This window comes from Pteropus vampyrus, unplaced genomic scaffold, assembly GCF_000151845.1.
Source record: "Pteropus vampyrus isolate Shadow unplaced genomic scaffold, Pvam_2.0 Scaffold102, whole genome shotgun sequence".
In the NCBI taxonomy this organism is placed as follows: Eukaryota; Metazoa; Chordata; class Mammalia; order Chiroptera; family Pteropodidae; genus Pteropus; species Pteropus vampyrus.
The window spans coordinates 1,701,331-1,717,800 of NW_011888883.1; the positions used below are offsets into that span (position 1 = coordinate 1,701,331).

A 16,470-nucleotide genomic window follows, 5' to 3' on the forward strand; every position below is an offset into this window, starting at 1 on the left:
AAAAGCAGCTGATGCCTGCATCTCAAACCAACTTATGTTTGAGCACGTTGGGAGTGTAGTTTACCATGATACGTAAATGTTGATATAACTCTGAGGACATCCTTTTATGTGTTCCAGACACTAGAAGTACTCTTAGATGTAGCCCAAACACTGCACAGGTCTTGGGGCTCCATGTGATTGGGAGTGATGTCAAAGAAGAGAGTGAAAGTGGGTGAAAAGAGAAATAAGCACTTCAATACAAGCACATATCTTACCTCCTCTGCTCTTTTGCAGAGGGTATAAGAAGCAGTTTATCCAGTTGTTCAGATCCTACCAGCTTATCATTCTTGATTCTTCTCTGTGTCTCATGCCTCCCATCAAATCGATCAGCTAATCCTCTTGGCTTGACCTTCAAAATATCTAGAATCCTACCTTTTGTTTTCCTGCTTCTGTCCCATTGCCAAACTGATGTAAACTCATTATCACCTGCCACCTGAACTGTTAAAATAATCTTCTTGTCTCCCTAACTCCACTCCCTCCACCCAGTTTGTGCTCCATATAGCCACCATAGTAATTCTTGAAAATATAGGTCGGATCATGTCATTCCTCTGCTCAAAACCTTCAAACAACTTATTGCAATTTAATAAAATAGCAAGTGCTTCCTTTGACCTATAATGCATTGAGTTATCTGGTCCTGATCAATTCTTTTTCTGCCACTTTCTCTCTCTTTTGCTGTTCTCCAGAAATACGGCTTTTTTGCTGTTTCTTGAACCCATCAGGCATGTTCTTAACTCAGAGCTTTGCATTTGCTGTTTGTTCTGCATGAAACATTCCTTCACAAGATGACTGAATGGCTGGCTTCCTCACTGTATTAGGTCTCTAAATGTCATTTTCTTAGGGAGGTCTTTTCTGATCACTCTATCTGAAACAGTACCCACTGTAACTCTCTATCCCCTTTATTTCTTATCACATTACTTATTTCTGTATGACATTGTAATTTAGTTATTTGTGTTCTCCATTAGAAAGTAAGATCTACGAAGGCGAACAATGTCTGTTTTGTTTACTACTGGATCTCTAGCTGATAGAACAGAGCCAAGTCTTTTTTAATATTGGTAGTCAAAAGATGGATCTAATTATAATCGCATGTTTGTATCTATCCCTTTTAGTGTATACTGTACTATATATACTATAATATATATTCATATATATCTATACATCTATATATCTATATATCTAGTGTAAGCAAAGTATCTGGCTCAGAGATTGTTATACTGTGTGGGGTGGATATAGTATATCAAGTTCTGTGTTAGTACTTTGATCCTTCCCTTATAATGTATCAGGCTTTGTGCTAGATAGTTCACTTGCATTACCTGCTTTAATAAAACAGCTGTCACATAGGTACTGTTATTATCCCCATCATAGTAATGTGGAAATGGAGGTTAAGAGGGACAATTGTGCTCCAGATCAGATAGGTCTTAAGTAACAGGTTGTAATCAAACTGGGTGTGATGTTCTCCAAAGCCTTATCTTGAATGACTTGACTGTGATGTCCATATACTGCATCTCCTAATTTTGAATCTGCCATAATTGTATAGGGGAACAAAGAGCATAAGAAGGGGATTTTTGTAGTTTAAATTTCTACAAAGAACTATAAAAAAAGACAAAATGTATGTATTTTTCTTTGAGATGAAATTACCTAAATAGTTTAGAAACTAGATTACATTAAAGTTCACTTGTGGTAATATGGTAATATAAAACTACAAGTAAAGTTTTTATTCAGCTATATTGAGTAGATTAAGTGAAAAAATTTAAAAGTTCACATTTTATACCTTTTTATTTAAAGAAGAATTTATTTGAAGAAGGATAGTGTTATTAAGTTCTGCAAATACTATTTATCATATTGGGCACATTTGCAAACTGCTCCCCTTTATCTCTGTAAACTCACAGGTGTTTATTCTTTTATTTTTTATTTTCTATTCCATTCATCCTTGTTTTCTAAGGTTAACTTTGGGGGTCTTCATTTCTTACTCTTGCTGTCCTGACTTTGTTCTCATTTATGTAACTCTCGGCACCTTCCTTTTAGGTATCCCTCCCAACTAACCTATTCAAGTTAGTCGCTATTTTCTTATTTTAGTGAACAATTATTTACAACTCTTAAAGTTGTTTTCCCATTTACATCTATTTTTTCTATTCTCTTATTTTGGTGATATCTTGCCGAGGAGAGATTTTCTAACATATCTTCATCTCTTAAAACTACCAAAAAAAATGATTTTGTGGCAAGATGGAGAAACCGGACTTACATATACTTTCCTGCCTGAAACAACTTAGAAACTAGACAAAGTTTATCAAATAACTGCTTTTAATTTATTGGACATCAAGCAATAAAGGACAATGATCCCTGAGAGATGGAAAACAAGCAAGGTGAGTTCTAGGATTGTCCCAGCTTACTGCTATGAGAGAGTGTCCAAGCTATGGCAAAGGGTGGAGGTCCCCAGCTGGATCCTCATGATCTCCTCAATTGTGGAGATGGAGCTGATTCTTTGAGAAGATTGATAAAATTGAAAGACATTTGCCTAGACCAGTTAGAAAAAAAAAAGGAAAGACAAATTATCAATATCAGGTAAGTATGAGAGCTATTGCTACTGATTCCATAGATGTTAAAAAGACAATAGAGAATACTGCTAACAACTCAATGCCAATAAATTCAACAACTTATATGAAAAGGATAAATTTATTGAAAGGCACAAACTACCAAGGCTCATTCAAAAATAAATAAATAGCCTGAATAGCCCTATACCTATTAAAGACATTGAATTTATGGTTAAAAACCATCTAACACAGAAAACTCCAGGCCCAGATGACTTAATGGGTGAATTCTACCCATTTAAACATTTAAAAAGGAAGTAATCCCAATTCTATACAAACTCTTCCGGTAAATCGAAGATGAGAAAATACTTCTCAACTTATTCTATGAGACTGGCATTATTCCGTTCCCCAAACCAGACAAAGACATTATAAGAAAATAAAATGGGAATATGGCATAGGGAATACAGACAGCAGTAAGGTAATGGCTATGCAGAGAGCCAGAGGGAAGAGTAATCAGGAGATCATTTCATAAACTATATAAATGCCTCACCAATATACTGTATACTTGAAACTAATAACAAAATAATTTTTTAAAATATCTCTCATGGACATAGATGTAAAAAATCTTACAGATTTTTAGCAAACCAATTTTAGTAACAGATAAAACTTTATGACTAAGGGGGTTTATCCCAAGAATGCAAAGTTGGTTTAACATCTGAAAATTAATCAGTTAATTCACCAAAATAACAGACTGAAAAAGAAAAACTATATGACCATCTCAAGAGATACAGAAAATGTATTTGAAAGAATTCAGTATCCACTCATGGGAAAACAAACAAACAAACAAACAAGGAATAACCTCTCAGCAATATAAGGGAACCTGTAAGAATAGAAGGGAACTTCCTTAAGCTGACCCAGCAATCCCTCTTCTGGGCATCCAGGTATGTAAAAATTTAAAGTCATTCATCCATAAAAACATATGCACCCCGATGTTCATTGTAGCATTATTAATGGTGGCTAAGATGTGGAAACAACCAAAGTGTCCTTCGATAAATGATTGGATAAAGAAGATATAGTACATATATATAATGGAATATTACTGAGCCATACGAAGAGATGAAATACTGCCATATGTGACAACATAAATGGATCTTGAGATTTTCATGCTTAAGTGAAATAAGTCAGACAGAAAAAGTTGAGAACCATACGATTTCACGTATATGTAGCATATAAAACTAAAAGCAATAAATGAACAAGACAAACAAAAAACACAAAAACTGATAGACACAGACAACAGTTTAGTGGTAACCAGAGAGGGAAAGGGGATGGGAGGAGACACATAAGGATAAAGGAAGTCAAATATATGGTGACAGAAGGAAATTTAACTTTGGGTAGTGAACATACCATGCAACATACATATGACATATTATTTAATTGTACACTTGAAACCAATATAATTTTATTAACCAGTGCAAAAGAATTTATACCAATGGCAGATAAACTAATAAAAAGCATACGAAATAAATGTGCAACATCATTAGTCATCAGGAACATGCTAAGAAAAACCACTGGGAGATAACCACATCATACCTGTTAGAATAGCAAAAACAAATAAATAAACAAACTGTAATACTCATACACCACTGACAGGAATGTAAAATGATATAACCATTTTGAAAGTAGTTTGGCAGTTTCTCAAATATTTACTTTCAAATAACCATTTCACTCCTAGGCAATTACCCAAGAGAAAGGAAAGCATATGTTCATAGAAATACTTTTACACTAATGTTCATAGCAGGTTTACTTGTGATAACCAAAAACTGGAGTCTCCTTAATTATACATTTATAGGTGAATGGATAAAAAGTTGGAGTATGTCCATATAACAAATACACTTCATCAATTAAAAGGAATGAACTATTGATACATGGAACAACCAGATGAATCTCAAAATATAATTATGACAAGTAAAAGAAGTTAGACTTCTTCCCTGCCCCCCCCAAAAGTATAATTCTTTTTATAGAAAATTTAGAAATACAAATCAATGTACATTGACTTACAGCAGATCAGTGATTACCAAGGAACAACAGGGGAGGAGATTGGGGAAGAGTGTTAGGAAGGAGGAATTATAAAAGGGATTGAGAGAATCTTTGGAAGTGATGGATATGTTCATTATTTAGATTTTGCTGATAGTTTTATGAGTGTATATGTTTGTCAAAATTTACCAAATAGTATACTTTAAATATGTGCACTTTTTTAGTATGTCAATTATACTTTAATAAAGCTATTTTTAACACTTCCCGAACAATACCATATGTGTCTACCCAAGTTCAACTAAGACTTTGAATTCTAAGGATTTAAAGATGAAAGATATTTAGCATTTAGATTCTCACAATTTTCAAGAATATTTTTCTGCACGTTTACATCTATGCTTTGTTTTGTTTCTAATTTTTTAAAATTCTTTAAATGGAAACTATTTGGTGAGGAAGTCAAGTAGTAGAAACTCATAAACTACTGGTTAGAATATAAATTTGTGCAATATTTATGTAAAAACATTTTGTTAAATATGTGCATGTCCTACAACATAGCAATTGTCTTTTTAAGTATATAACAAGAATAGCAGCTTTCAAACTATTTGGTCTCAGGACTTTTTTATGTTCTTAAATTATTGAAGGATTCAAAGAGCTTTTATTTCTGCAAGTTATATGTTTAGATGTTTACTCTATTAGAAATCAAAACTGAGAAAGTTTAAAATATTTTTCAGTTTAAAATAACAATAATCAACCTATTGACATTTTAACAAATAATACTTCTAGGGAAAATAAGTATTTTCCAAAACAAAAAAAAATAATAATGAGAAGAGTTGTATGGTTTTATATCTTTATACATCTCTTTAATATCTCGCTCAATAGAAGATGGATGATCATATTTGTTTCTTTAACCCATCTGTTGGGATATATTGTTTTAGTTGAAGTATGTGAGGAAAATCTGACTTCACACAGCTATGCAGTTGGAAAAGGGAGCACCGTTTTAACAGCCTTTTCATAAAATTATGGATATTCTTCTTTGATACTATCCCATAAACCTGTTAAGTGATATTTTCTTATATTTAAATTGCAATATTTAATCTGAAACCATGTCAGTAAACTTTTATACTGTTACATTAAAATCCAACTTTTATACTCTGTTACATTAAAATGCATTTGCATTTGTCTACCTGTACTTTAAATGAATTGAGTGCATTATTTTGTAACATTCTGTACTAGTCATTTGGAAAATATTGGTTCACTGAGTTACTCACATTTTCTGAAATATTGACACATTTTGTTATATAATATCAACAAATGATACTCATTAATATCACCAATGACCTTTTCAGAAAATTCTCAAAAAACTAGAACGTTGTCAGGATTACTAGAGCAGACATAAGTTTTCAAAAGTTCTAATTTTTATTTGAAAGAGTAAATTTTATCATTGGCAACCAGTGCTGTCATTCTATTCTTTTCTTTCTCTCTTTCTTTCTTTCTTTTTTTCTTTCTTTCTTTCTGTCTGTCTGTCTGTCTGTCTGTCTGTCTCTCTCTCTCTCTCTTTCTTTTTCTTTCTTTCTTTCTTTCTTTTCTTTCTTTGGTAAGCGACAGGCTAACTTAATTTTAGAGAAATAACTGCTGAATATCAAGTCTGAATCACCACTGGTTTGAAGTCTATCAATTGTTCTTTCAAGTAAAAAGCGTAGTCTATGAAAAAAGTGGCTAGTTCAGCTCACAGTTCAATCACATGATTACTTTTCCTTGAGACAGCCTTTGATCTTCGTTATGCATCAGAATTGCTTTATGCGTACTTCCCATTTAGTGACAGAACAGGGTAGTCAATTATTTTTTATAAATAGTCAAAGAGCAAATACTTTAGGCTTTGGTAGCAGTTCCCGAATTGTATATTCTATTTTGGGGGATCAGCTTACCAAGGCTTTCTGTTGGATTTGACACCAGTGACTCCTAATTGTTTCATGAAATTTTTGATGTTTCCTTAATTGGCTTCCATAAGTTCACTTTCTTGGGCTTCTCTTTACCATTCTGATTGTTCTTTCACTTATGTTTCTTCCATTCATCTCTTAAACATGAGTCTTTCTTAGCTTCAATTCTTATTTCTTTTCTTATTTATAGCATAATTTTCACAATTTTTTGCACGATTTTTGAGTTCCTTCTACTTTCATGACTTCAGTTCCCATTTCATTGCTGATGACTCTCAAATTTCTATCTAGGACAAATGTTTCTCCTGAGCTTTAGAACATGCCTCTAATCCCTATCAAACGTTTCAGATTAGATCTCCAACAGCTACTTCAAATGTATTCCTGTCCCACATAGTTTATATCTCCTTTGAAAACAATTTTACTCCTATTTCAGTAAAAAGCATTTACTGGATTCCAAATGAGAAACCTTGAATTATTCAGATTTCCTTTTCCCTTTACCTCTTAATATCCATTTATTCACCTGCAAATCCCATCAATTGTGCCTCCTAAATATCTTTCTGCTCCATTTCATTATCTCCCCCATCTCCACTGCCTTTTCATTGATTTAGATTCACCTCATCTTTGACTCTCAACTGAGCTTTCTAACTTACCATTTTTCTGTCTTCTGGTATCTCCAGGCAAAGATGATTATTCCTTATCCTGTGCCTCTGCTTACCTTGAAGATAGTATTTAGTAGTCACTAAATAATGTGGCTGACTGTAAATGTGAAATCCTGTTGGTACTTTTCCAAGGGATCCCCTTAGTCTATAAGCTAAAGTCCAGACTCTTTATTTAATATCATGTGTGAGGTCCCTCACTGGCCATTCCTTAGCTTTTTAGTTCAGTTTCTGCCCACCACCTACCCACACCTAGCCCCCAGACCACCATAGTTCTCTAAGAACACACCACATCTTGTGGCTCCACACTTTGTATATTTGCTAAAAATGTACTTCTCTCCCATGTCATAGCTGACTTTAGGGTCCTCTTACTGGAGTCTTTCTCGTAATGCAGTATATGTGTAACAGTATTTACAAACATTTATTTTGGGTGCCTACTTCTTTCAGACCATTTTTAATCTTTATAATAGCCCTGAAAGGTAATGATAATTACCCCTGTTTAAAAGATGAGGGCCTGAGTCAAAGAGATATTAAGCAATTTTCCTAGAGTCACATCTAGACAAGGTGAGCTGGACTCTGGACCAGGGCTCTTTCTACTTTATCATGTTGCCTCTCTTTACTCAATTCTTACAGGGGTTTCTCTGTTATCTGAGCATGTATGTGTCTCCTTGGACCAGCGATACATTTCTGTTCAGTAAATAAACAAATAAAAGAATTTATAACCTACACAGAATTTCAGGTATAAAATAGTCCATGATATAGTTAGTCTAAGAAAACAGTGTTATAATGTAGTGCTTGTTTCTTTTTCAAATGACTTTCTATTTTGGGCTAAAATGTGTTTTTTTGCACATTTTGTTCAACAAAGGTTTATTGTGCATAGTGCTCTGCGAAGTGCTGCACAGGAAACAGGCATTGATATAACAGTTTTCATCCTCAAAGAGCTTTGGTATGGTAGGAACTTATGGCAGATACACATCTAACATGAACACCCAGCGAGAACAAGATGCCTTAGGTTTTTAAAACAGAGGGAGGTCACATGGGGCTGCATTTTAAAGGGACCAGGAAAGATTTCTTGAAGGATGAATAGAATTCCAATAAAGGAAAATATTGAAGGATGAGTGTTAAGAGGGTGAGGATGATGACTGGAATTTAAAATAAATATAAAGTAAGAAATAAGCCTGGTTTGGTCCATTTATAATTCAGGACAATTATTGATACCCTTTAGTCAAGAAGTTAAGAGATATTTCAGTGGTAGTGTATCAACTTTTTAAAACCTTATTTACTGTGAAATAGAGACATGCATAAAGCAAATATATAGCTTAATGATTACTGAGGATGGATTTTGAGTAAGGAAAAGTGTGGGTTTGTCTCTGCATTTGTTGTATGGGATTTCTTAGGGACTCTGCATGGTGGATGTGGCCTGCAAAAGAAGTCATATAGTATTGTTTCTTCTTAAATCCTCACTGCCCCAGTGTAGCTTAGCTTCTGTTCCTTAGCACATGATCTTTGGTTGCCTCAGCTAACTTTCTGACAGTACTTCCCACATTTTCTGAATGCTGGGTAGCCCCTCCTGGCTGCTATATAAAAAAAAAATTTCCTGAGATACACCTGGAATCATACTGATGTTATACAGATGTGAACAGTGAATGTATTATAAAAGTTTACTCTCTTAGAAATTCAAGTCAAATTACAGTAATTTAATGCATGCACCATGTTCTATGAAAGTTTAGAGGGGCAGAGTGGAATTCTTTCCTCTTTAACTTACTTATTGCTCTCATTCTGCCACTTACATGACAAGTGTATTTATTAGCAGCCATCATGATTAAAATCCAAGTGAATTAAGCTTTTAGCTATGTGTTGTTGACTTCAAGTGTTGCATAGAATAAGGGTCCACATGTTTGAGACAATTGTCCTTGCAAGGTTAACAAATATTAATATGCAGCTTTGCTTTCTTGGAGTTTGTAATTTAAAAAAATGGAATTGGTACCAGAAAACAGAAAAAAATCAAAAGAAGGTACAAAAGAGGATTCAATAATAATAATTGTAAAAAACTCAAGAAAAAACATATTTTGAGTAATGAATAAATTTGTGTATCCATAAATATACATGAGAAAATATTTTTTGAAATTTTACTAGCTATCGTCAAAGCAATTTTAGACTCATATTTTAGTAAACAAGTTTAAATGTTTAAAATTTTAAATGAACTTTTGTTGTGATGATTAATATCAGTGATTGAAATCTTCTGTTTTTATAGATTTGATCCAGGCTACCAATGAGACCAATGTTAATATTCCTCAGATGGCCGACACACTCTTTGAGCGGGCAACAAACAGTAGCTGGGTGGTTGTATTTAAAGCTTTAGTCACAACACATCATCTCATGGTACATGGAAATGAGGTAAACTAAGTAAACTTTTTTTTTTTTTGCTTGGGGAAGGGAGGCTTTTATGAAATAGTTTGGTGATGACTTAAGGCCTTTGCATTTTCACCAATTAGGGGACAAAGAAGAGGAAATCTATGGTTTGGAATCATCTAGAGTACACTTCTAATCTTCTGTTTAGCTATTTTTCAAAAAATGAATGTTAAGTTAGACATTTTCATAGAGTTATTGAAGTATTAAATATTATTGGTATCTAAAATGTATATACCACGTAAATATAATTAGTGGGCAAAAATGTTAGGAGAAAGGAACAATACAGTAATTTTTCCCATAAGAAGTGCCCATAAGTGAAAATTGCTTTTATAAAAATTTTTAGTTTGAGAAAGTATTAATAAAATAAAAATTACCTATTTTATATGCGATGCCTACTGAAACCTATTAAATTGCGGTGTTTCTGTTATATACAGAAATGAAAGCTTATACGATTTAGTTCTAATTTAGTGAGTATTATTCAGTCTTTATCTCCCCTCAGAAAAAGTCAGCAGACTGAGAAGCTTTATAACTGAGTAAGAGAAAAGAGATCACAATGAGAATACACACAAAAAAAAATTCCCTCTAGTATCAGAAATTATTTAAAGGTATGATTTGAGAATATTGGTGGTTAATTCTAATTTTTGTTTTTCAGAGATTTATTCAGTATTTGGCCTCTAGAAATACACTATTCAATCTGAGCAATTTTTTGGACAAAAGTGGATCCCATGGTGAGAAGATTTATGTTTTATCATTTTTTACTAATGTTTTTAATGTAGATTTTTTTTAAGTGAGGTTATAAACTCCCCTGGGTGTTCAAGAAAAAATGTGAAAATATATAGTTTATAGTAGTTTTAAAATATTTCATTGTTATATAACTCAGTATATGAAGTATATGTCAATTTTATTTTGTCTTTTTCAGTATTTACCTTAAAAAGTAACAGTGGGTATGCTAGACCCACAGTAGTTTTTTTATGAAGGTGCAACAAGCAATGAAATGAAAGATACTTTTCTAATTAACAAAAAGATTCTAGTCTTAAAGAAGTGTTCATTGTAAATTAATAGAATTTGAACTGCAGTTGTTTGTTCATTCATTTTATTTACTGGTTGCTATTATGTGTAAGATAAGCACACCAAGCAAGTGAGTAGTTCTCAGAGAGCTACATGTATTAAGTCTGAAGCAGGCAGTTATTTTAAACAGTGAACAAAATGCAAGGAAAAATCAGAACAGACATTCTGTACAAGGGTAGTAGCATAACTAAACTGAATAGTCTTGGAATGTCTCATGCAGAAAGTATTTTTGCTTGCAGTAAGATTTTAAATGAGACCTGTCTGATACACTTATTGACCTCATCCTAGAATCATTTACATTTGAGGAGTTAAAAAAATTGGTACTTGGTAGAGCACAATTGAAGGTATTTTATTAATCAGTTTTATTTCCTCTGCCCCTTCCCCCAGGTTATGACATGTCTACCTTCATAAGGCGCTATAGTAGATATTTGAATGAAAAGGCTTTTTCTTACAGACAGATGGCTTTTGATTTTGCCAGAGTGAAGAAAGGGTATGTTTTTTCTTTCTCATATTTGTTTGAGCAGATTAAGTTTTTGAGGCATCCTTGATTTATTTTAACTAAGCTTAAATGCCAACTAATTTTGTTCATGAAGGCCAAGTTTACAATCACCTGAAAAAAAGAAACTCAATTAATAATGTAAAAGCTAGCCTTGAGATTAGAATATGCATTACTTTATATTTTCATGCAGAAAATCTGACTTGCTCCTCTGAATTGACATGGTATAACATTTTATTTGTTGAAATCAATTTAAAATTCTTAAACACATATATACCTTTAAATAATTTTAAGTGAAGGGAATTTAAACAAAATTCATTTAAAAGCACAGTAGCTATAGTCGACAATAGTTATTTCAATTTATTTTGATTGAGTTGAAACTGAACTGTGCGTACAGTGGAGATCTGTTTTTGAGAGGTAATACCATCTAGTATTTCACTCACATGCACACGCATACACACATACACCATAATTGTACTAATTATTAATAATAATCATTAATTAAGAAACCTCATTGAAATGTTTGCAGTGTAATTCATAATTAACATCTCTTCCCCTCTAAAAAGGTCTTTGAATTTAATCAGAAGTGTTCAGCCATAAATTTATAAATCTTGTATTTGTTCCTGACTTAAAATTATGACAAGGTATTGTAGGATGTTTAATATTTTAGTTTTAAGAATCCACACAGAAAGATATAACTCTATTTTTGTAATAGCTCACATAACATTAGCTTTGAATTTTTTTTTTTTTTTATCGTGATGGTGAACAAGATAAACTTGCCTATTCAAAATGAATTAGTTTCGTTTGGGTGAAGATTTTATAAAATTGAGATTTTTACTTCATCTCCTTCTTATTAGAGATGATTCTAGGTCTCCTTCCGCTGACTACTTCCGAGGCCCTGGGAAGCCTTCGTTGATGTTCCCAGATGCATTGTGGCCTTTGCAGTACAGGTCCACAGCCTTCTTGGAAAGACTTCTGCACCTCTTTAGGGACAGACACATAAAGACACTTTGGGATGCTTTCCCTACCACTGAAGTGGGAAAGACCCTGAAAGTTGCCATTATCAGCCTGGGTATTTCCTCAGCTAGTTCTGTACTGCCACTCCTTGACCATCACTGGGTGCAGGGATTCCCTGAGAGGCCCGTGGGTGGATACAGGGTTTTGCAACCCCTCTGACTCACCCTCCAGCACTAACCTTCAGTTGTGCTCTCTGAAGCTAGGTAAGCCCTTATCTCCTTTTGGCCAAACTATGTTATGCACATCAGCATGCATTTTTCTTCACTGCTGGTTTATAGTGTAGCATCTGTACTCTCAGTCCTATAGGTTTTGAAGACTTCTAAGACATGTTTTTCTCTTTCTCAGAAACAAACAAACTGGCATTTAGGAAACTTACATTTTTAATACTATTATCTCTGTTATAGATTTAAAAAAATCTATTCAGAAAGTCAACTGACCTCTTTTTTTTTAACAGAACATATTTATATTTCAATATACAACTTCTGTACAACCAAAAAATAAAACACTACAGTAAAATTATAGCAGGGATACAGTATTTCATTTGTAATGCATGACAGATGGTTAACATCTTTAGTCATAAATGAACACTTAGAAACCAATAACAAAGCCACTAATATTCCAAGGGAAATGAAATAATATGAATGACTGTTAAGGAATAAGGATATATGAAGATGATTGAGCTAAACAATGACAGAAGAGCAATTTCATTGTACTGTCGCTGTCAAAGGTTAAAAACACCTATATCTAATGTTTGCACTGTTTTGAATAGTTTTGTACAGTTTGAACCCATAAACAAACATTGGGAGACAGACTGATGAGGAATATATCTACAGTTAGAGGGAAAACTGTAGTTTTGACTCAAAATATAAATTTCAGGTATCCTTAGTCCTAGCATTTCTAATTCATTGAAATTATTTTAACAAATGAGTTAAACACATTCAAAATTATTTGTATGTAAACATGTTTACTGATAGAAAATATATAGCTAATATATGAACCCCAAAACACTACTTGCTTATTAATTTGTTTACCAACACAACCCAAAGAGATGTGCACAAAACTCCATTCATAGTAGATAACATTGAGGAGTAAAATTAAAAGGAAAACAAAGCCATTTAAAGTAAAACTGTTATACTTAACAAATGCTTATGTCCTCTGAAATCTCAAAAATTATTTTTTTGAATAAATTTTAAATTTACCTTGTGGTAAGTGGAATTTTAAATACATCAACTTTATACCCATGGGAGCCCTGAAATAAGGCCTTGCAATTGCGCGTCCTCTGTAATCACGTCTCCACCATTCAAGCTCCTGAGATCCAGGAGATGCAGCCCACAGCAACAATGAAACAGTCAACATGCCTGGTTATGATTCTCTCCAATGACATCCTTTACATCACTTTCAGCCATGAGCTTTCAACCGACCTCTTTCATCCAGACCACATTACTTTCTTCCTGAGGACAGTGCAGAAAAAAAAAAAAAAAAAAGCATTGCCTGTGTGGTCGAAGAATGAGAATAGATAAGAGGAAGTAGTACAGAGAGGGAAGTCAACTACAACCTCTTCATTTCTCAAAATTATCCCACAAAATTAACAGTGAAATAGGGAGAAAATAGCTTAGAACAATGCGTGTGGTCTTGAATTTTCCATATACAAGGAAGTTTTATCTTTTTCTTTTTTAAAAAATTATAGGGCTGATGGTGTAATGAGGACAATGGCTCCTGAAAAGCTACTAAAGAGTATGCCAATACTGCAGGGACAAATTGATGCACTGCTTGAATTTGATGTATGTATCACACTAGCAAATGTTTCTTACACAATCAATATTGTCTTTTATTTGAAGATGGGAATATCCTCAGGAAGCAGATTTAGATCTCTCTCATTTAGATGATAAGATAAGAACTTAATTTAAGGGAGATGATTTGAGTTGCCCAGAATGAGCAGTTTACCAGGTTTTTACATAAGCCCTGGAAAAATAGAGCGGTGCGTTCTTGGAACCCCAGGTTTGCAGCAGGATGGTGGTCTCCTATTGTGTCTAATAGCATGTAACTGCAAAATGTACCTTCAGGCAGCTAAGTAACTCAGCCTGCTGTTAGAAGTCATTTTATAGACACTGCTTAAATGATACTATCTACCAAAGAGAATTATTTTTGTTTTGCCATAGTTCTTCTTCCTGACAATATCAACATGACTGGACTCTTAAAACCATACCTGTTTCTTGGCTATGGTGATAAGATTATAGAGAACTAAACACACACACACACACACACAAATGCACACAGGTAAAATTGGGGAAATCTGAATAAGATTGGTGAATTTAGCAATATCAGTATCCTGGCTGTGATATTTTGCTATAGTTTTATGAGATGTTAGCTTTGGGAGAAACTGGGTAGATGGTACAGGGGAATCTCTGTATTTTTTGACAACTGCATGTGGATTTACAGTTATTTAAAAATAAATAGTTTAATTAAGTGAACATATTTGATTTATGAAAATAAAATATTTTGACATATAATAAGATTCTTATTTCACAATGTTAGCTTTCTTCTATTGATAATTGTTTAAAACAATTTTCCTCAAATATTAATAATTTAAAATCTCTGTTATAATTACATGGTGTGATCTAAAATTGAATCCTAGTCACAATACCCAGTTCTGTGACATTTCAGTAAAAGCAGCTCCCCATCTTGTTTTTTGACAGATTTTATAGTAAGGACTTCACTAGGTATTTATGGAATTGCTTTTCTTAGCTTTTTTTTTCTTTTTGTATATTAATTTTTCTTTGCTTTTCTTGCCCTTCATAATGACACTGTCTTAAAAGACGAAAGTCATAAAGGGAAAAAGAGCAGAGCTTGAGAAATTGTGAACAAGGATTGAGGGATGAGAAGAAATTATTCTTATTTGTGTTGGTCATTAGAGTTTTTGGTGGATAAGTTAATGCTGTGAGTCTCAGGAATTATTTTAGGACTAGCTGTTAAGGTATTTATTCCCTGTGCTGTGCGTCTTCACTGAGTCCCTGCAGGACCTTGGAGCCTGAACTCTTCCCCAGAGAACATTCCATAGGGGAAGTGAAAGAATGTAATATAACATAGTGAAAGCAAAAAAAGGCCAAATGTTTAAAAGCTGGATTTGAGTGAGCTATGGACCACTGACCAAATAGAATGTATATAAGTCTTATAATTGATAGGACTAGCTTCACTGTATTAAATTGAAACAAACAAAAAAATCAATCTTTTGATATTGGTAGGGTTACTAAAATAATTAAAATAATTATATAACATAGAATATGGATTAATTTCTTAAATCATTTGAGACATTTTAATGTGCTCTCAGAAAAATTGTCATTTGATGATATGATTTTTAACATTAAATTTTCATCTTCTAGGTGCATCCAAATGAGCTAACAAATGGTGTCATAAATGCTGCATTTATGCTTCTTTTCAAAGATCTTATCAAACTCTTTGCTTGCTACAATGATGGAGTTATTAACTTACTTGGTAGGTAGAACTACTGAATGGCGTCTTTGAATGAAGGCTGATCAAATGCAAAGATCTGGATACTGCAGACTTAGTACATAAAAACCTTAATATGTATTTCATTCAGGTCACATTTCTCTGTATATTCTCATATCAGTCAAGATTAAGAGCAAGAAATGGAAAGCATCTAGATGTTTCAAGCAGGAGGGGATGTCATATAGGGATTTTGGTGGTTATGAAATTTCAGAATGACTGAAGGAGTATGTTCTAAGCTTTGCCTCTAGGAATAAGTTCCATAACAATAAATAACTATTCCACTGTGCTAACAACTACCTCTGACACCACCCCTGGAGATGTACAGGAAATAAGACACTGCCACCTTCTTATGTATAATAGTGAGAGGGTCCACTTTAGCTCCTAGGTTCCTGGATCCATGCACTCTAGCTATGGTGAACAACATACCATATAAACTAGTCAATGGTTCAGAGTATATATTAGAATCCCTAACTTCTTTAGGCATATTCATAGAGCAGGTTTGAAATGGATTCTTCTGCAGGCCATTCCATCATTATGTAAGGCCAGCTCCTTCTGGACCGATGGGATTCATGCTAAGACTGATGAATTCTGTGGGGTGAATCTGTCGTCTCACTTCTTGTGCAGTAAAAATAGAGGCAGTGTGGTATGAGATACCATGATGGTGAGTAATTCCACAGATGGTGGTACTGGCAGAGCAATGTGGGCAGAGATGATAAATCTATATTCAGATAAACTATCTGTTACAGTATAGAAAGATTGCTGCTCTCCTCCCTAGGAGTTAATCC

The 16,470-nt window shown here is 33.5% G+C and overlaps 1 protein-coding gene across 19 annotated transcripts in view; it reads left to right on the forward strand.

Moving 5' to 3' along the window:
- Positions 1 to 16,470, forward strand: part of SNAP91 (synaptosome associated protein 91) — a 139,089-nt gene that overhangs the window by 26,143 nt on the left and 96,476 nt on the right. For all 19 annotated transcript variants that reach the window (XM_023533421.1, XM_023533420.1, XM_023533418.1 and 16 more), the window contains 5 exons: positions 9,440 to 9,582; positions 10,250 to 10,325; positions 11,053 to 11,155; positions 13,866 to 13,959; positions 15,559 to 15,670. In XM_023533421.1, coding sequence (XP_023389189.1) covers positions 9,440 to 9,582; positions 10,250 to 10,325; positions 11,053 to 11,155; positions 13,866 to 13,959; positions 15,559 to 15,670 — 528 coding nt within the window. The remainder of the gene's footprint in view (positions 1 to 9,439; positions 9,583 to 10,249; positions 10,326 to 11,052; positions 11,156 to 13,865; positions 13,960 to 15,558; positions 15,671 to 16,470) is intronic.